This window comes from Xiphophorus hellerii, chromosome 23 (genome assembly GCF_003331165.1).
Source record: "Xiphophorus hellerii strain 12219 chromosome 23, Xiphophorus_hellerii-4.1, whole genome shotgun sequence".
Taxonomy (NCBI): domain Eukaryota; kingdom Metazoa; phylum Chordata; class Actinopteri; order Cyprinodontiformes; family Poeciliidae; genus Xiphophorus; species Xiphophorus hellerii.
Window position 1 is genome coordinate 9,347,571 of NC_045694.1, and position 22,488 is coordinate 9,370,058.

The 22,488-nt window shown below is 37.0% G+C and overlaps 1 protein-coding gene across 2 annotated transcripts in view; it reads right to left on the minus strand.

Annotated features, from left to right (window-relative positions):
- The window catches only part of tnmd (tenomodulin), an 85,247-nt gene that overhangs the window by 31,990 nt on the left and 30,769 nt on the right, over positions 1-22,488 (minus strand). For both annotated transcript variants that reach the window (XM_032554856.1, XM_032554857.1), the window contains exon 3: positions 3,156-3,296. In XM_032554856.1, the coding sequence (XP_032410747.1) occupies positions 3,156-3,296 (141 nt within the window). The remainder of the gene's footprint in view (positions 1-3,155; positions 3,297-22,488) is intronic.

Here is a 22,488-nt window from a genome sequence, read left to right on the forward strand (position 1 = left end):
GGAGGAGCTTCGTGCTCGGAGGCGGAGCTAAGTCCACCCAGGCGTTTTGCACAGCTTAATGGTTGCCATGGAGATTAAAGGATTCGTCAAGCATGCATAAAATAATCCAGGCAACACTCTAGGTGTGTTTTTGAAGAGGAAATAACATTATAGCATGAAGTAAAACTCAAAAAAGTTGATTTTACATAATGCTGCCCCTTTAATAATAAAAAGATACAGGATGGAGTGAAATAAGAAAATTGGCACAACAGCTCAAAAAAGGAAAGTTTATGCTACTAGTTTGGAAGTAATAATTCAATAATTATTAATGCTGACTGATCTATTCTTTCAGCTGCTGCACTCCTGTTCCTAACCCTGTTTCATTCCTTATTTATGCTGTTTTTTCTTGGTTGTAATTTGTGAATTTCCAGGCCTATAAACTGTTTCCTTCTCTTTGTCCACCCTCCCTACTGCAATTAAGTCACACAATAAAAAAACAACATGATGTTAGAAATGTCAGTCTCAAAGCATTATCCTAACATTAGGTGCTCTTGGTATATTTCTGACATGTCTCATAAAAAAATGTTGAGGTAAATGCAGACAGATGAACCATTTCACAGATTAAAAAAAATCATATTGATTGCAGCAATACATTCTCTCAGGTTGTCTTCTATCCCCAGCTAGGGCAAATATAATGCTCTACAACCCCAAGGGGAATAATAGTTTCATTTTCCACTTTTCTCAACAGCTCCCAGGTTTGATTGAGTTCATGTTTGAAGGTGCTTTATAACAACCAAGGATATTCACCTTTTCTTATCCTAAAAAAAATCAATTCTAACACAATTGCTCAAGCGCAAACTACCTGCAAACTATTGTGAGTTTTGTTAGTTCCTCTCTTCCAATGAGGCCTGAATCATTGTGTTCAGTCAGTTGTTGCTTTTATTCTTTCATGGCGGAGCGCCGGATCAAACAAACCTCCTCGGGGACGTGCTTCACCCACAGGAAGCGGGACAACAGCGAGCAGATGTGTTTATGCATGTTTCCGATTTATTCACACAGACGTACATTCACTGCTCTTATTGGTGTGGAAGAATGAGACTTCAGAGGTTAATGCCGTCCTTCGCTGTGCTGGTTTCCATCATTGATTCATTTTCCACTCACAAAGACCATTGTAACAAAAACAATACCCACTCAGTGTGGGGTTTTTTTGTTCGGGATGAAGTGCAACCTGTAACTTTCAGCCTTGCAACCCCAACATTTCACAGTAAATAATGGAGTGAGAGTAAGAGCATTCATTACCCAGTCAAGCTGCGCACTCCTTTCTCCCAGATGCAGAATGTGTAACATCCTGCACACTTGAGCAGGATTTGGGAATGAAAGGTAAGTTAATGAGTTTTACTGCAGACAAAATAGCAGCTCCAGAAAGTGAGGAACACATAAAGAAAGGCTACTTAATGGTGTTTGTTTTTGTACTGTAAAGAAGTTGCTGTATAGAATTAGTGGGAAGAAAGCACTTCTTGTTTTTGTTTTTTTTTAGCAAGATTGATTGTTTTTTTCTAGGTTGCTGAATGCACATAAATCTCAACATCTGCTGCTGCTTTAGCATTATTTACTGATGTGTGTGAACATTATTTAAAAAGGCTGATTAAACCTGAAGTATTTATAAAACATATACATAAAAAATAGGTTTTTTACATGTTTGTTAAAACTGTCACCATGTTTGTTTGGAGATAATCTGTGAAAAGATCAATCTTAATCACCTTCCTGAACTACGTCTGAAGAAATGAACCGCTCCCGACCAAAATCAACCAATCAGAGCCAGGAGGAGGGTCTTAGCGCTGTTAATCAACGTCATGTACTCGCTGCTAAATGTGTTAATGTCAGAGAAATAACTAAACAGGATCCGTTTCCCATGTCTGTCTGTTTAGTTTACTGTTATAAACTGTGGAGTACTTATTACTTTAGATCAACATTTAAAACAGAAAACTGTTTAGTTCATTACTTTGATAAATTGTGGATTACTCATTACTTTAGACCAGGGATGTCAAACTGCAGTCCTTGAGGCCAGCTGACCTGCAACTTCTAGATGTGTCTCTGCTGCACCACCTGAACAGAATAATTAGGTCATTAAGTCTCTGGAGAACTGATCTACACAAGGAGGAGGTAATTAAACCATTTCATTCCAGTGTTTTTTTTACCTGTGGCACATCTAAAACCTGCAGGACAGCGGCCCTTGAGGACTGGAGTTTGACACTTGTGCTTTAGACCAACATTTAACTTGATACTTTTAATATCGGCGCAAGACCTAGAGAAACTCCTATTAGTTTACAAATATAGAACAAACTTAGAAAGTACCATCTAGTTAACAACCCAGAACAATAATCAAACATGGAGAACCAACATATAGTTGTATCAGAACAAGAATCCAGAGAAACCCTACCAGTTTATATGGACTACTTATTCTTATTAAACACGGGGAACCTAAATTTTAGTTTTGTACTTTTATCTTTTTGTCTTTCTCTTGGTGATGTAAAACTTTGAATTGCCTTGTTGCTGAAAATGTGCTATATAAATAAAATTACCTTACCTGTACCAGCGGTGGCCATGCTAACTAGCATTAGCATTCATGACAGGCTATGCTAGCTACATCTAGCAGACAGTAAAGTGGGAAGCTACGCTAAGACCCGCCTCCTGGCTCTGATTGGTTGTTTCAAATCATCACTGGGAGCACTGGGGGAAGGCAGAGTAGCTTAAATTTTTTCACAGACAATTTCAACAAATATGCAAAAATAATTTTTGTTTATACTAAAAAATATTTTTTATATATTTAATATTTATTCATAAAATATATATATATATATATATATATATATATATATATATATATATATATATATATATATATATATATAAAAGTTACATACTGCAGCTTTAATTTTCTTTTCCTCTTTCTTTTTCTGTTGTTTGTCAAACTCTTTTTTTTCCATTCAAAGGATCAAAATCTAAGAGAAAAACATGACTGGAGGGAAATGAGAAGAGCTGTCTTTCAGCTCTGAGCGGATCGCTGCGTGAACAGCATGACCGTTTCTCTTCTGAAGAGAAGATATGATTGTGTTGTCGATTTTGCATCAAAGAAGGGTCAGCTCCATATGGACTTGTTTAACCTTTTTACTTACATTCTTAAAGTCGTGCACCTCCACAACCTCCTTACTGCCGTTCCCCATTCTGAAGATCTCAGTGAGGTCAACTGGGTCAATCTCCATCACACTGTTCGTCTCTACGCCATCCACCACGGCTTTGTACTCATGGTCATACACCTGCAATGATATGAACGACCAGAAAACTCTTACAATAGCTCAGATTGTTAAAGAGATGGTGAAATTCAGAGTGTTTTTAAGTGTTGCAGCTACAATGTCTGTCAAAAGTGCTTTGGGCTTTTGCAACACAGCATCTCAGATTTTTAATTCAAACAGGTCTGGATCTCACCGACAGCTGCTCTCCAAATGGAAGAAAATATCTTAATGAGGTTTAAACAATATTATATGCCAAAAGAAAAAAACTGTGTTAAGAAGAAAAACGGGGACAGAAAAATTGCAACTAGAATGGGTTAGATGGACATCATCACATCTTACAGAAATGCAAAGGATAACAGCTGGAATGTGCTAAATATAACATTTGCTCATATTAAATAAAGAAGCTGGTAAAAAATGACTAAACTCATTTTCATTTTGAGCAAATATTAAGGTATATAAATGTTCTTAAGAGGCGGTTGTGCCAGAATATATTGATAAAACCCCTTAAATTATTAAAATATAAACAAATAGCAGTCTCTCCTTACAATAAGTGCTTATTATAATTCAATAATAATGAACATTTCTTCACTTTGATTAGTCAAATCAAAGTGAAGAAAAAGTGTGGAGCTAATTTGAAATTATTTGCAATATTTGTGCTTATGTATGATGTTGAATGTGACTTTTTCTTACTAGCCTCATCAATCACAAACTGTAACTTAATACAAAGTAAGACTGAGACAGCAGTGTTGTAAAAATAAGAAATACTGCCGACTACAGGTTCAACTTTGGTTGATCAAAATCTTTGATCATTTTTGCAAAAATTTGCAATAGTCTCCCAAGTATGCATTAGTGAAAAAAAATAAAATGCACAGATCTGTTTATTTTGAGTGAATATTTGCTAAAACTGGAGGAACTGATTGATGTAATTTGGCGTCTAGAGTCTAAAGGGACTCATAAAAAGCTAAGGCGGACCATATTTGGCCCCCGGGCCTCGAGTTTGACACGTTCGGTAAACAGTATTTACCCCGTTGCTAAGTCGTTTTTGTGAAGCTATTTAGTTGTTGAAACAAAGCTGTTTTAATCACTTTGCTGATGAATGGGTTGAGGCAAGTCCAAAGCAACGCCTCGTCTGGTTTCCAGCTCCGTCTACTTCAGTGTTTAACAAACTGTTTCACTGACCCCATTTAACAAACCCTCGCAGACCGCCTCACCCGAAACTGCCCCTGCAACAACACAACATCCTAATCTACACAACCTGAAACTAAAGTATTAGTCTCTTAACTCATCGTCTTTGTTCCTCCTAATGTGAAAGGTGGCGCTGTTTTATAAATGTGACTGGCCACAATAAAACCATGAACAAGCCAACTAGGGTGTTTTGAGTTATTTACAGACTCTGGAAGTATGGATTCAAATTTTTCCAAAGATAGAAAATACATGGAAACCAAACTATACATGTTGTGTGAAGTAACATTTTAGAGCCATTTGTACTTTAGAAACACAATAAAAGAAACATAGACTTGCATCGCACAGGCAAAAACAAATATTTTCCAGCCAGCCAGTAGCTAGCCCAACATTAATTTTATTTTAGGTGTTAAAATGCAGTTAGTCAGCACGGGGCGCAGCACTGTTCACCACTTTGAGCTCAGAGTGTGACGATACTTAGCTTACCAAAAGGTTGTGTTTAAAATAAATGATAATGGATAAATGGCTAAGACGCCGTCACTAAAAACTTGGTGATTTCTTTTAAAGTCTCACAATGTTCTCTGAAATACAGCAGCAGGAGGGTGACAAGAAAAAATATCCACATAAACTAATATTGATGCAGTGGAATAGCTCAAATTACTTTTAAAATGTAAAACTATATGGATAACATTGGCTTGTTGAAGTAAAATATTTGCGTTTGCAAACTAAAAGGTCAAATATGAAAATGCACTTCTAGAACTTTGCCTCCAGAAATCAAAATAAAGACGTTTTAAATCGGTGGTACAGTTGAGGTTTTCTCTCCAGTGCGTTGCCTTTAAGCAATGTTGTTTATCACAACCGCTCGCTTATGTACTGTTCTTGGACACGCATGGATAGCTCTTAAAATTCCCTGTCTGAAAAAATGATTCATACCCACCAGCTGAAAATATGCTATTAATATTTATGTGAGGGTTGTGTTATGATGAGAAATATATTGCCGGGTTCATCTTCATCTGTCTCAGTGGCAAATCAGAGCCTGGCCAATGAGACACATGATTAATGAACACACTCATATGGGGAGTCCATCAGGATTTATATCCCCCATCAGAACCATCTCAATGTCCTCTAACGCTCTAATGCAAAATTAGCTTTCAGTCTTCGCTCCTCCTCTTGTTCCGTATTTAACGTGTTTTGTATTGGCTAGCTTGTACACGGCTATAGGACATGTAGATGTTCCACATTACAGACAATGATCACTTCTCTCTTTTCTGTGGAGGAGAAAGAAGTAATGGGATATGATTCCTAATGCCATAAGCCAATAAATTTCTGTTAAAACGGGTCGCAGAGCTCTGAAAAGTAACCTAAAATTATCAGGAGAAGGGGAATTAAGATGGGCTTGAAATTTAAGTGTCAATTGAGTAGTGATAGATAAAATAGGGGCTATTAAACCTCCTGGCAGTGTGGTGCATTAAAGTCCTATTTGGGAATTTCTTTTGTATTAACATAAAGGTGGGAGAGAGGGAATAGATTTTGGAGGCTTATTGATTTATACTAAAACAGTGAATTACATTTTCAGCAGGCTATCTCGTCTGATGAAAATCCAGCAGCGAGAATCTCCCCACCACACCGGGCTGAAATAGATAATAATGTATTACAACAGTTTGACTTAAACTGGTTCAATAGCTGAAGCTGCTGCTGTGCACAGTAATTGGCATTCTGGAAATAGAAATGAATAGCCTTTGAAAGGCCTCTTTTAATACTTATACTCAAGTACACAGAAGAACCTTCAGTGCGATTTATGCCACAGAATGTGTCAAACTCAAGGCCCGGGGGCCAAATCTGGCCCGCCGTAGCTTTTTATGTGGCCCTCTAGGCTCCGAATTACATCAAAAAGTCCCTCCAGTTTTTCATAAATATGCAAAATTCACACAAAATCAACAGATCCCCACAATTTTACTGCAAATTTTTCTCAAAATTGGTCAAAAACATTGAGTTCAAGTGACTGCTGCCTCAGTCCTCACTTGATGTCAAGTTATAGTCTGTGATTGATAAGGAGATTAATTAAAAGTCTCATTTAACGTCGTACATTATCTCAAATATCGTAAAAATTCCTTACAATTATTTCTAAATTAGCACCACAAAGTCTGTGATTCTGATTGCAAAAAAACCACAAAAACAATCACAAAATCCTGGAGGGACTGATCAGCGTGGAAAGATGTTCAATATTATTTAATTTTAAGAATCACCTATTGAATAGTGAAGCAGTTATTTATTGATATTTTAACAGTTTATCAATACATTCTGGAACAACCGGCCCTTTAAGAACATTCAGGTCTTTGATACGGCCCTAACTGAAAATGAGTCTGATGCCCCTGATGTAGTATTTTACCTTTATGTACTGAGGATGATCTGTTTGGATAGTTTATGAATAGCTTTTGTGCACGTTTCAAAATCCTTGTCAACAAATCTCGATTTAGGAGAGAAAATATTTATGAAATTCAAAGAAACTCAGTCTAAGTTTATTACCTTCACATAATAAAAACACATTTGACATCTGTCTACATTTCCTCTGAAGTTTGTACATTTTTACTTGATGTTGGTGAGTGCTTGAAACTATTCTTATTCTGGTAATTACATTTATTTTCCACCCTTGAATCTAAATTAGCTGCTGCTGCCAACTTAACATTTACACTCACTCGTGAAAATGGCTGCCAACAGATGCCCAATTATACAGCTGGACAGCAGAAGTGGCGCCTCCTGCACAACCAACAAGAATACAGCAAGTTGTTTCTGGATGGTGAGTCAAAGGCAAAACGCTTATCTTTTCCAGCAGCCAATGTAAAACCATAAAACCAGCTGACCAAACATGCTAGAGTTCAACTTTGGTTGCTAGATAACAGCACATAGCATGTAGATTGTGATTTAACAATTTGGAGGTTTTTGAAATGGCTCATTTTCCAGACATAAAAAAATATGAACGTCTTGCCAAAGAAATGGCTGGGTGTTTTTTTTAAGCTGGTTTCAGACACAGTTGAAACCCAAATGGAAGCATAAAAGTGTGAAGATGTGAATTTAGGACAACCAATCCCCTTTAAAGCACAAATCGGATATATATTACTATAGTAGTGAAGCTGCAGAGGCAACTGATTGCTCACCTGAAACTGAAGAAGAATGAGAAAACAACTTTATCAAGTTAGCCTGAGGGCAAAAAACAGACTCAGAGTGCACACATCCCCAAATTGCACGTTTGCAGAGAACCAAGAAGCTGATGGATTCATGAAGTTATATTTTTAAATTAAAAGTGAATTTACAAAATGGTAAAAGACAAGACCTGCCATCATCCTCTATGATGAGGAGAGGGGATAGTCTAAAATATGTTTGTGTGATTATAATTGTACTGAACAGTCAGAACTGACAGACATAAGTGGCCAGTGGATCAACAGTTGTACGTACAGTGAGAGGTGAAGGTGGTGCAGCACCAAACATGTCTGGCATCAACAAATCAGCAGAGAAATGCTCAGAATCTCATTCTACACCTGATTGAATATGATTGCATATTACTTTCTGCTAGTCAGCTGTGAATGAGACAGTGATTGTGACAAATGAATAAACCAGATGATGCAAATAAATTAATGCAGATGCTACTGCTGTTCCGCGCTCGAATTAGCGCTTTGCTCCACTTTCCTGAATCGGCCACATTTCACAGGTCTTCTCACCTGGGCGGCAGCAGAAGCTAACGCCGTCTGACATGCTCTGGAAAACACACAGATTTAGATCAAATAGAACCTGTTGATGAGCCGAAGCCTGAAGTAGAATCTATAAAGCAGCTCTACGTAGAAAGGAGCAGCGATTTCTTTTAACTTCTAATGTCTTTGCTATTTAGTTTATGTACAACTAATTAAAATTTAAGTTATTTCAGATTTATGATACTTAAATCACAACATTTTGTTTTTATATGCTGCAGCATTTGATTTTTTCTTTGTTTTAGTTCCCATCAATTTTTAAAGTAAAGTTCACTTATTGTGCAGATTTGGTTACAGAGGACCTTGAGGGAGAAGCAGGAGTGGCCATCGAGTTTGCCTGACTAAAGCTCTGGTGGTAACTGTAAAGGTCTGTGGCAGCAGGATAAACCCAATAACTAATAATTATTTTAATGAACTGGATGTCTTTGCCCATGAGGAATGTGCAGAGATTCCTCAGGAACGCTGCCAAATGCTGCCGCCTGGCTATGAATCACTTTAACAGCAGGTCAGGGCAGCAAACGGGCGCTAAGCTAAGGAGTAAAGATGCTTGTCATAACTTTGAGTCATTAAAAAGAACATTTTACATTGAATTTAAAAAACTCACGGTGATATTAGATTACGGTTTAATTTGTTTACTGGAAACAGTAACACATACTAACCTGCAGTAGGGTTGAATAAATTTAGATACATAAATAACCTCAATGGAAGATAGAGTGATAGGTTTACATGTATCAGGAGGTTTATTGAAAGATCACAATGTGCCGCAAAGGTTGGCATTTTTATCGTTTATCAATTATCGTGACAAATTTCTTATTATGATAAGAGTTTTTGATTTATCACTGTTACAATTAATTACAATTAAGGATGCTTCAAAGCACCCCAGGTTGATAATTTAAAATTTTTTTTTGCAGTTTGTTCAATGAAAGCATCAATAAATACCAATAAATCTGAAAATACAGTTTTCATGGGCAAATTAGCGCTAAAAATCACACTTTTTTACGTGACTGGATTCTTAAAGAAGCATAATAGTCATTAGCCATCAGGAATGTTTTTCAAAAGCCTTTTTTATAATTATTTAGGGCAATAATTGCTGTGACACACAGTCACCGTCATATAGTTATCTAAAAAAGATGTAATAAATAATTATTACTGTCACCTTTATCCTTATCATAATAGTATCGCAAAACGTTGTGATAAAAATTTAATGTTCAGTAATGTTGTATAATCCCAAAAAATGTAAAAAAGCTTACTTCAATAATGAAATATTTAATCACTATGAAGATATTCTGACACATATGATGGTGTATGTCTCCATTCTTAGTCATTAATCATTTCTTTTCTGTGCTTATAGCTTAAAGCAAGAAATCAATGCCTGAAAAGCAGTTACTGTAGAGATGCAGTCCTACTTCTACATAAATATTCTTTTCTATCATTAAAAGCTTCCAGTAAAAATTTCATTCTCAAAGTGCATCTTCTCCTCCCTCTCAGCCTTACTTGCTGTAAGTCATATTTTAGAATAAACCGTCTTCTTTGATACATCTGACCATTCTTTGAAATGTTCGTAGCTCACCGAAAATCACAGCCCGCGATTTCTGGAATTTGACATTTGCGAATTCAAACGAGTTTCCTTTTTACATGTGAAGTTTCTCACTGCCGCTGTAAGCAACAGCCTCTCATCTCAAGTTCAGTGTCGACTCCCAAACGTCTCACCAGCCTTGCAACTTCTAAGAGCATGCTGAAGTGCAAAAACAAATCTCAGGGATGGTTTATAAGAAACACCGGGAAGGCAACAATACAGCAGTGTGTTTGGACGGACAAAACTGAGAGATGTACTTGAACACTTCAAAGTTACTGCACTAAAGTGGAAGAAACAATAGATGCAAAAGGATTATTTCTAATAAAACTACATATGATTCATTTAAAAACCTTCCTTCAAGGGTTTATGATAGCCCTGCATCATAAGACACCTCCGACTTTTTCAGAGTACAAGATAAAGAATTCAGATCTACACCAGAAAGACAAAATAACATTCAGGGTCTGGAGCAAGAAGCCTTCACAGACAATGCCTTGTTTATTTCCTCTGCTCAAGGTTTCTATCTGAAGTGGTTCTTAACAACCCCCACCTAGAAGCTAAGACTCTCAGGGAAAGGGAGCGAATGAGTAGCGGCAGGCGCAGCCGGTCCTGGAGGCTGTTTGTGCGAATGGGTTGTGGTGTGGCACCCGAGGACATTAAGCAAAGGTCACGTAGATGTTGTTACAGGTGAGTGGCTCGCAGTAGGCTCTGGCTGTGTGTGCGGGGGTGTGTGCGTGTGCGTGTGTGTGTGGAGGAGGCAGTCGTGGGAATGAGAGAGATGAGCTGATGACAATATGTCCTCTTAGTTGTCCTTGAGGGTTGGAAGAAAAAGGCTCCAGTCAGGCGGAACCGGACTGCCTGCCACTCATGGTGGGGCAGTAATGGCCGTGGAGGCTGTCGAGGGGCTGGAAGGTTGAGGATGAGGGGGTGAAAAGACGGCGTGGGGGCCTGCACATTGCACATGGCCTCCTGGGAGCCATCGGCAGCGCCGTGATAGATCGAGGTGGGCACCGGCTATGACAGTATAACCACCCAATGTTGTGTCCTTTTGGTTTTACATGCTTCCCAAGTCTTCGCTGGTTTGAAATCAGCAGCACATGCAGAACCTTAAAGGTAGTATTATGTGTTTTCCTGCCACACAGTGCCATTTTATAGCATAATAAAGTAACTTCAGTTGTTATAAATAATGCTATTTATATCAAAGAAATGTTACTTTGAAATTTAATGGCTTAAAATTGAGCCTCTGTCTCTTAAAAACTCCTGCTCTTTCTGAAACTACTGAAGACTCCACTGTTAACCTTTCAACAAAGTTTTTTTTTTAACCAGTATTGCACTGAGAACTTGAATAATGAGCTCAGCAGATGTGCAGTTCCACCAGGTGTTTGCTAATTGCTGCTGCCGCTAGTCTGAAGGAGCTGAGCGGTGGGAGTCTCATGAACAGGCTGGTCTGAGGCAGAAGCTCCGAAGTTTGAAACCTGCAGCTCAAAGGACGAGCTGTGTCATTGAAGGCGGAGCTAGGTCCAACCAGGTGTATCGCACAGCTGAATGGTTGCCATGGAGATTAAAGGATTTCTCAAGCATGCATGAGAGTCAAAGCAACACTCTAGTTTTGTTATTGACAAGGGAATAACATCATAACATGATATAAAGCTAAAAAAAATAGATTTTACATAATAATCCCTCTAATGTCTGCTTGACAGAAAATTTTAAAATCAGGTCAATATTCAGAAAACAATATAGTTTAGTTTAAAATATAATATTGATAGGGCCAGATAATAAATCAATAACAGCATATATTGTGATAAACACATGATCTATATCAACTGATAACACATCTGATAGAATATTCAATGTTCAATATATAGCTTATTCATTGAACTCTGATCCAGAACCGCACAGAATCCTGGGAGATGTAGGCAGAGAGTCGCAGCAATAATATGTATTTATGTAGAAACAGTGAACTCAGGATTTGATTTCTGCTTGAACTCAATAAAATAAACAGATTATCAAAGTCTTAATTTAATCTGATATGTCATCTAAATCTGATGTTTTGACACTTTGAAAGGCATTTATAAAGAAAGTTTTAATGCAGCAGAAATCTTCTTTCACTCTCCTTGTCCTCATAAGTCATTTCCTGAACGCCTTTCTTTGAAGTGTTTCAGATTACTCTCTCTTTTTTTAGATAAGGTCAGAGGGCAAATATCTTCTTTGAAACTCTTACGCCATTAATGGTCTCTTTAACCTTGTCTAAGATGTGCTTTTACATTTTATTTCTGATTCAGACAAAACTATACGTTCAGCACTTTTTCTCTCTCGCTCAAACGCCAACAGGCATCTCAGCCAAATAAGAACTAAGGATGTTTTACTCGGTGTGAAGTGCAACCTGGAAGATATTTGAACATTTCTTTAGTATTTTCTCTCAAGGTTTGAAGAATCAGAGAAATGATTACCTCTAAATGTCAGTCAGGTTTTTTTCAACCTCCCTTAAAAGTCCTAATGAGTCAATTAAAGCCCAAGAAACCAGCGGAGCCATGACACTTTCCGTGTTTCAGTATTTTGGAGTTCATTAAAAAGCAACACCCCATTAACATAAAAAAAAGAGGTCAAATTTTTAATGCGTGTTTACTGCTACAGCTGTAATACCTCATTTTATTTCAAATAGCACAAACAGTTTCTTTAATAAGGCTAACCTTTCAAATAAAGATGAAACACGCATGTTCCTTCTATCATGTTTACATACTGTATATTCTGTGTTGGGAGATAATAAGCTCTTTTGAAGATCAGAAAAGGTACATTAAACTTCTCCTTTGTGCTAAAAAAAGAGCTTCACCTTGTTATCAATGACAGTAACTCTCCCACTCGAGCCTTTAACTGAAACACTTATCCAGGTTTGAAGCAGCAGCCATTCTTAAACGATTCTCGAGGAAACTGCTGAATGCCACTCTCAATAAACTGCAGATAGCCGTGCAGGCTGAGCGCTGAGTCATTCTGAGTTTGACATCGCTTTGCTGCAGTTCTGTTGTTTATGTAACGTCAGCCAGGTGAGTATTTATTTACTGCACCTTTCACTGCTTTTATCTGTGTCTGACTGTCCAGAGTTTCCATCTAAGAAGTGATATTGTTGCAGCATGTTGCAGGAAAAAAATCGAGACACGCTGCGGCTCGAGCATCACAGGTCTCATAAATGATTTAAGTGACTCTGCTGGGTCTTTCTTTTTTTTTGTACAGCAAAACTTAAAACTTAAGAAGTGGGAAGAGTCCGATGATCACTTTAGCCAGCGACGCAGAGGAAACTTTATTTCTCTCAACTGCAGATAGTTGTAACTTCAGAAACCTGAAACTAAAATGCTTTGAATCTACAGAGCTCATTTCTTACACAGATACTTATAGAGCGACTATATTACACTGCAAAAACAAAAGTATTTTTGGTGTAGATTCTAGTGCATTTTTTTGTACACTTGAAATAAGACAAAACTAACTTACAGGTAACTTTTCGTCAAGTTATTGGAGCTTGGTTTAACTCAATAACTCCTCAATAATGATGAAAAGGTTGTTTCGTTTATCACATCAGAAGAATTTTCCTGCAATAAGTGAAACAATCTGCCTATGGCACTAATACTTTCATAAATATAACGGAAACTATTTACCTAAAACAAATTCTTATACAGCTCTGGAAAAGTTAAGAGACCACTTAAAATGATCAGTTTCTCTGATTTTAGTCTTTATAGATAATGTCTGAGTAAAATGAATATTGTTTTTTTTTATTCTATGAACTACTGACAACGTGTCTCTGCGATTCCAAGCAAAAATTTAGTATTTATTTGTAGAAAATGAGAAATGGTCAAAATTAAAAACATGCAGGGAGAGTTCAGAAATCAATATTTGTTGTAACCAGGAGGTTTTCAATGGGATTCATAGCAGTGGGCTCTTAATTTCTTTTGCAGAGATGTATTTTGCTGAATAGTTACATTTAAGTTATTATTTCTTATTTCAAATGTAGTATATATTTGCACTAGAAACCGGACAAAAATACTTCATAGGATTTGGTGTTTTTGCAGCAAAACACACTACCAACTACTTTACATTTTCTCACATTACAACAATTAACTTTCATTCATGTAATTGGGATTTTATGTGGCAGCCGCCAGCACAAAACGGTGCACAATTAGGAAGGGGAAGAAATATTTAGCATGCTTTTTATATGGAGGAGGCTTTAAAAGTCAGCAGCTCGAGTTTCAAGTTTTAGTTGTGCACTTAAATGGAAAATGTGCAAGAAGAAAACTGGTTTGATGATCATGCTAAAGCGTCAGAAAGAGTAGGAGCTTCTTAAAGAGACAGAGACCAATTTCAAGGCGTCAAATTTCTTTTAAGTCATGTTTGATATATAAAGTCTTTCTTATAACAATAGTGACTTGATTGTATAAATAAAATGGTACTATGTGCCTGGAAAATACATAATAGTGCCCGTTAGTTTATTACATTAAAGCCCAATAAAAGTTATTGACAATCATGTTTGTAATGTGACAAATCAGTTTTATTTTTTAAAGAATTAATTTCCTTCTCAAGGGTAAAAACGTAACATCATTGTCACATACTGAAAACATTCACTCCAGAAGTGTAACCTTTTTACAGTCACTGCCAGAATAATTAATCCTCCCCTACAATACAGACAAGGAACGGGTAACAAACACACACCAGAGTTTACCCTGGACACAAAAATATTACAAATATTAAAACAAATGCAGGAGAATTTGCTGCAACAGAACACATTTGGCTGTGATAAAAGTGGAGACGGGCTCCAATGGAAATATTACTTGAAAATGAGGATCCACAAAGGACATAATTACAGCTGGCAGAGCGCCCCCACCCAGAAACAGCAGTGCAGATGGCCTTCTCACACGTGAACACATGCTTCTTGATACCATGTGTTGTGCATATTTATGCATGTGTTTTCCATAGTTAGGTGATTTTTTAAAATCAAATATGAAACAGAGAAAGGAGGGTGCAGAGATTTGATTGTTTGTTGTCTTGCTGCCGTAGGGATTTCGCTTGTGGACACTGATTACCAAGCCTGTCAAGTCTGAAGGTCTGGTGAATTTGGATAAATGAAGTAGGAATGCTTTGCAGCTGCCGTACGCATGCAGGCTGGTTTTTAGGGATGCCTGCTGAACACGAGCAGCGGCGTCTGGACGGACGCCAGCTCGGGAAAATTCAATTTAGAAAATACTGGTCAGTCACTAATGCGTCATCAACTTAGTCAGAACAGGGTAAAATGAGCCCGCTGGCAGAGCATGACATTAATCTCACTGAAGTCAGTCTGACAGAACATTACAGTATGCTGCTACATGTTGCAAACTAAAGTAATGCAATAGGAGCTTGTACAGCAGCATTTTATCATCACTCAATCATTTGTATATTTTCCTTTCTGTTTCAGAGTCTCATCAACATGTTCAGCTGAAACCGGGTATTTACATAGGCTGAGTAAAAATAAAATCATTTATTTTTCACAGTCTGAAAAATAAATCAGACTAAACTGTTGTCATCAGCTGGAGGCCAGTTAGGATTAACAAAGTTGTCTTTATTCTTTGAATCCCAGAATAATGAGAGAACAAAAATTAGAAGTTTGAATTTCCTCATTATTTGGTAGAGCTTACTTTTTAAACTGTGTAACTTCTTTCATAGTTTGCTACAATTTTGGCCAATTCCTCTGAACAGAACTGGTAAAACAGTCGTTTTTATAGTTTGTCTTGCCTCTACACAGTTTTTTGACAATAAAATTTGACCAAAAGTGTAATTTTTTATCACTAAGCCTAATTTGTAATTAATGAAAAATTAAAAGATTAATTTGTCCTAAGTTTTAACATCATTCCTGATGTCTTGAGATGTTGCTTCAGTTATGCCATCTATTTCACTCTCTCCTGTGTAAAATATCTCCACAGCATGATGCTTCCACCCTCGTACTTCACAGTTATTCTAACATTTGAAAGCTTTGTTTTTCCTCCGAACTGATTATGATGGCCAAACACTGCAACGTAGGTTTCATCAGACCACTGGGTGGCTTTAATAAGAGTGAGGTCTTTGATTTCATTTCCAAACTGCAGTCTGTGTTTTTATTTATTTGTAGTTGCTTTTGGAGTAATGACTTCTTCCTTACTGAGCGGCCTTTCAGTTTACATGAGAGCAGCTCTTGGCTGACTGTGGTTATGAGACTCTGCTACCAGGTTTGGACAGTCATCTCTTTATTCTGGGCTATATTCACACATTTTGTACTAAAACATGTTCATCTCTGTGGCACAGAACCCGTTTCCTCCCTGAACGTCATAAAGCCGTTTATCCTGGAACAGAAGTAAGTGCCGCTTTCAGACATCTGGAAATTACACCAAAAGATGAACCAGAATTGTGGCGATCCACAAGTGTTTCCTGATGGCTTGTCTGATTTTCTTAGATTTTCCCTTAATGCCTTAAAATAGCTTAGCTAACAGCAGCGGTAGCTAAACTACCACAGCGATCACTAATCGCAAAATAAACATAAAAACATAAAACTGTAACAGACTAAATGTTCTGTTCTTTAAGTGGGAATTGTTTTAGTGTTTTTCAGTGTTGAATCCTGAAAAATTTTGTGCTGTTGTAATCAGTTGCTACGGCAACAAGTCTGTGTGTAGCGTAAACGACACAGAGAGCAATAAAGTGGTTTGGAGTTGTTCTACTTCGTTATTTTTCCCTTTGCTGTGGTGCACTGCACTAAATTAATAATACCAACATCTCCAGGTTTCATTTAGTTAACTAAATGAAACCTGTAAATGAAACCGCAGTTGTTATACTGCGGCTGCGGATGGAATGCAAAAGAATAGAATCGTCTTTTTGCCCTCAAGCGTTGCGCGCATGTGTTAATCATAACAAGGGGTAAATAAAATATCTACTGAAAAACAAGTAAAACCTATGCTTGAAGGTACAAAAATAAAAAGAAACTTTTGACTTTTTCTATTCATGTAATTATATTTGTTCACTAGCACTCCCTGGGACAGTGCTGAGGTGACCAGCTGTGCAGGTGGACCGATCCAATTAGTGCTGCTTTGTTTATCCAGAGGAACAAAGTCCCTCATTTTTTTCTTCAACTCTATTTGAGCGACATGACACTGACAATCAATCAATCAATCAATCAATCAATCAAATTTTATTTGTATAGCACATTTCAGCAGCAGGCATTTCAAAGTGCTTTACATCATATCAAACACAGAAACACAATGCAACATAGAATCAACAGTCAAAACACGACATTAGGTCAGGTTCCATCAATAAATTTGTAATTGATTACGTTTCAGATACAATCCTAAACAGGTGGGTTTTTAGTCGAGTTTGCATCCATAGAAGGTTTACCTGTTACACTCCTACTGTGTTATATGGAACAAAATAACTATTGCTACTTTTATTCCCACTCACGCTCACAATCACACAGTTTAAAACGATGTAGACAGCATTTTAATGGGCTTCTGGCACCAGGCTCCGTACGTCTCTTTCAAGCAATTTCGCTCTGGGACTCCGCCGTCCCTCACGGACTTTTGTGCACTGACGTGGTTGTTTGCTCAAAAAAAGTGGAAAACCCAAATAATTATGTAATATTTTGTGGATTTTCTTCAATCAATCAATAAATCAATCAATGGTTCACACAGACATAAAAAGTTAACAACAAAAGTTTTATCCGCCTGCAGGTCTAAAAATCACCCCTCATTGTAAATTTTTGTTCTCACTTGACCAACCAGTGATTATTTTTGGCAGATTATGTTTTTGTTGAATTTGTAGTATTGCAGAATTAATTTTCTAATATAAAAAAAAAATCTGCCACCATTGTAACTAAGCTCTGACAACCTGATGTTTGACTATAATCGAGGTTTCCCCCAGCACATCTGCTATGCCCGGTTTTTGGGTGTAAGGGCCGTAGTTCATCCAGCGGCCTGTCGTGTTTATGAGTTAAAAAACGTTTAAGGCTGACAGGAAATTTGAAAAATATCACTTAATAATTGTGTAATTGAAAGATTAGAAGATTAATACCTGAGCACCAACTATAAAGTCTTAAAAAATGCTAACATTTTAAAACTACTTAAATAAATAAACAATGCTCAGCCTGGTGGGGGCACAAGTAAAGTCTGGTAGCCTGCCAGACTTATAATACACTCTGGGAAACCCTGTACAACAATATTTCCACTACGACTGTAAAACATCAAAACTTTTCCACTTAATGAAAGCTGGCAAAAAAATAGAGAAAAATTGAAGTACAATATTCATGTTGTAGATTTGTGAGATTTGTGTGCAGCAGGAGAGATGAGAAAGTGAATTTATAAACATCTTTTCAATGATTTTCTCTCTAGTTTTTATTTCTGTCCAGTGAATTGATCTGAAATTGCAGTTTCTCTACCACTGTCAGTGAATATTACTTCAAGAGAAAAAAATTATCCGTAAGACTAAATACAGGCACGGTCTGGACTTAAGGTATCATTCATCGTTGTTTTTAATGTTTGATCCAATTTCACAGGTGAAACCTCAGCATCCTGTCTCAGGAGATTTCAGTCTGCAGGGTTTCGTTTCTGAGAAATTTCCAGCCTCTTATTATCTTTCTTTATTTCTGATCCAGCATCAGATCAACACATAGCCCGCAGCATGACCACGCACCGTTTGTCATCTTCCTAACGCCATGTCCTACACCTACGCACATATTTAAGCTAGACATTATAGACAACCATTTTCAAGGTAATATGAAGTCCTGAGGTCTTAAAAAGTGTCTGAGACATACTTTAACTGCCTGCCCTAATCCTTTGTATTTTGTTTAAGTTTTAGCACCTAATAGTGGGAACAATGGCTTCTGATGAGGCTTACTGATTGTCATTGTGATGGAGCGCACTTAATAAAAATACAAATGAAGAAGACAATAAGACTGATTTGCTCGTTGGGCTACAAAACTTTTGATAAAGTTCTGACAGCGTTCTAGGCTAATTTCTTCAAAACAAAAACAGAACATCTGAAAAACAATAAATAATTTGAAGTTAAACTGACACTGAGATAAAGACTGAGTGCTTCCTGAACTTTTTTATACCTGGGATTGAAATGTACCTACTCTGCAAAAACTCCATGTACATTTTTAAAGCTAAGGGTCTTAAAGCTAAGTGCAAAGTTTTAGCTTCTAATATGCTCTGAGCTGACTTTAACTTCAAGTCACACAGTATATTCTCCAAAGCATTAAGACAGGAAACCCATTTCACAATACGTGCCATTTAAGTACGTAATGCACCAAAAGACTGCAACAAGTTTTCTCTGCTCCAACGGGAGTGAACAGAGAAATGTTTTTTCAAACATAATAGCCCAGTGGAAGCTAAGTGTAGAAAATAATAAGCTGTAATTGCTTCACAACTGCCTCTGGCTATTTTCTTGATCTAAAAGCTTTGCTGGTCTGAAAGTTTTAGTTCAGCAGCAGCACACGCACCTCCTCTGATCTTTTGGTACTGCGGTTAGTTAAGCTACTGTTCAACACCTTCCAGCTTTCCAGTTATTAAACAAAACTGAGTTACTTTTGTTTTTAGTTGCTTTGGTTTTAAAGGGCAACACAGAAACCCAAATGGGACCTGACAGTGTAGTCACATGCCGACGCCGCTGCTGGAATATTTAGTCATATTAAGCCAAAATACTTTAAACTAAGTTTAATTTTTACTTTACCTCTAATTAAATAATGTTCTGTGTAGTACTAATTAAATTTGTCCCTGATATATTAGAACATTCTCCTATTGTAAAAGATTTTAAAGTCAGAAAATCTACAAATCTTGAAAAGAAACCCCTATATTTAGTCTTCCAGTTGTTTTCTTTAAGAAGAAAACTAATTTTAAAGCACAATTCTCTGAGTGTTAGTTGAACTTTAATAAAGACTGTCTTCAGTGTGTACATAACACACTCAAGTAACTGTCTTACCTTCATTTGTGATGAAAATACTGTATAAATCAAACATAACCTAAACAAAATTGGGCCTCTGCCTCTTTAAGAACTTCCTATTCTTTCCAGCACTCCGTCTGTTAGAAAAATTATCTAAGTTCATTTACTCGTGAGTTTATTTGAAAGGTTATGTTTTCATATTATTATTTTGTGTGTTGTTTACTTGACTTCTTTTCTTCCGTGATACACTATTAACTGTTTAAACTGATGTTTGCCTGGAGGCTAGAAACGTTTACACATTCCTGTGTTAACAGCTTCCTGTGAAACTGATTGGTTACGGTCAGCCTCGTGCCCTTATAAGGGCATGTCCACAGAAGGTTCCAGAACATCCTGTAGTAAAGGTCATTGATCAATTCTTTGTGTGAAAAAGCCCAACCTACTTCCTTGTAATCATAATAAAAGGCAGTTGGGGACGAAGAGCCGGCGGAGTTGATCCCAGACAGTGTTTGACGGCGGTTCCCCGCGTCTGGCTCAGCTCCCCTCTTCTGCAGAAAAGTAATTTGTGTCTCTGGTTGATTCCTTGCAGGTTAGGAACTAAAATAGACCCAACACCGTCATTGCAACAATGTTTTTCCATTACGCCATTTTCAATGTTTGGACTAAGAAGTAGTTCATATGATTCCGGTTCCACCAAGTGTTTGCTAACTGGTGCTGCCGCTAGTCTGGAGGAGCTGAGTGGGGGAGGGGCGGTTGCCATGGGAAATTCAAGGATTTCTCAACATGGATGAAAGAATCTGCAACACTGTTTTTTTATGAGGGAATAACATTATAACATGTTATTGGCTCAAAAAGGCATTTTTACATAATCCCCCCTCTTTAAATGCAGATTAGACTCTTTCACCTTTAGAGCTACTTTAAGATTATTTAGATTCAACCAACGGTTGGAAACATTCCTCAGAGAGTTTTAGATATGAATATAGAAAATACTAAGAAATACTGTTAAAACTAAGTTAACATGAACAGTAATTTATTGGATGATGCTACCTATGTAAGTTCATACCAATCATTTGAATGTATAAATATGCTTTACTGCTATTTCTTCTTCTTCTTCATGTTTTATTTGCTTTTGTTTTTAAATATATTTTGTTTGTACATAGCTTTGCTTATTCTTTTATTACACTACCTTCAAAAATTTTTTACTATTTTGATTCTTACTGGCATGATGCCATCCCATCGTAGCATACCCAAGATACAAATCTATAATTTCCTTAACATTAGTTCATTAAAATATGGTAAAAATTAATCATCAGTTTAGCTTATATATATTTTCAGTAACTGTGTCTTTTTGAAACTTTAGTTTTACTGAAACCAGGTCACAAAACATTTTTTATTCTCTCTTTTTATAGAAGTAAATTATAATATCCTTAGCATTCAGAAAATCTGAAGAACTGTCATCCTCCAATTTAAAACTGAAACCTGTAGTTGGTGCTTTTGTCTGGGAGCAGTAAACATGGTCTCAGGCATTGTATAATGAAAGGACTCAAAATTGGAGTCCTGCTCCAAATATAAACATTTGCAAGGCCCTGGAACATTCCTGCATTGTAATTAGTCTAAGCCTCTGTGTGGTTATGTTGTATGTGGAGGTAAATAGCTGGATGTAAGTAATTAAGAAGCTGTTTGCCTTTTTTATCCCCAGGAAGTTCTATCAATAGTACCAACAAACACCACAGGGATGTTTAAACAGAAAACTCTCTGAACTACTCACATTTCCGACTCTTTAATGACAGTCAATTTTGATCTCTGTAAATGCTTTGAAGTCGTTATGTACCCCAGTTTGAAATTGGATGACATACAGAAATCACAGTCTGTTTATATGGTGTATGTAGCATTAAATTGAAGCTAAAACTAGGTTGGCGTAAGGTTAAAGTGCTTCGGGAATTCCACAAGCAATTACTTTAAGCATCAATTTGTTGTTAAAATGTTTTGCAGCTTCTGATGCCAAAGGCCGTTTGAGCGAAATGCTAAGGTCGCTAGCCTTTCAAAGAAGAAGCTACAACATGTCAAGATGCAAAGGTTTAATGGAGCCATCTTCCTGAAGCGCATTAACCATTAAAAATAAGCAGCCACTGGCAGTGTGCCTCGCATTTACCTCCCTTCTCGATTTGTTCTGCTTCCTGACAAGGATTGTTTTTGGTTTTGTTTCGTTTTAGCAGACAATTTGCCAACACAAAGCTAGTCGCCACCCTCGGATATTTCAAGCAGAGCTGGAGTTTAGTCCAAGAAACATGCATAACCTTCTAAAACAGTAAATCACTCACCCCACAGTAGAGACTGTGACGGCTGCTAACAATGTAAAAAGAAACATGAAAGGGTCTTCACTGGAGACAGTTTTAGGTTCCTGGGAAAACATGGTAGTGCTATATTACTGCAAACTAGTAAAAACAAAGTAATGCTAATTTATAGGAGTAAAGGTTAATTTTTCACAGAAACAACACTCTGGATCTAACCATCAGAGATAAATAATCTCTTTTGAAGCAGAAGAAACCAACACCAGTCTTTCTCTTTGCTTGACAGTCCAGATCTGAAAATGTGTCACTCAGTGGGAGGCGTATGAATTTTGAAACCTCTACCTAGCATTTAATCTCAAAGTTATATATGTTTGCTATTCCTTGAAAATCAGAAGTCAGAGTTTTCTTTCATCTATTTTAGTTTTGTCATTAACTGTTGGTTCTCTTCAGTCGTTTTACAGCTGAACTATCCAGGAATTTATTTAGCTAAATCTAGTTTTTTCCTGGTTTGTTTT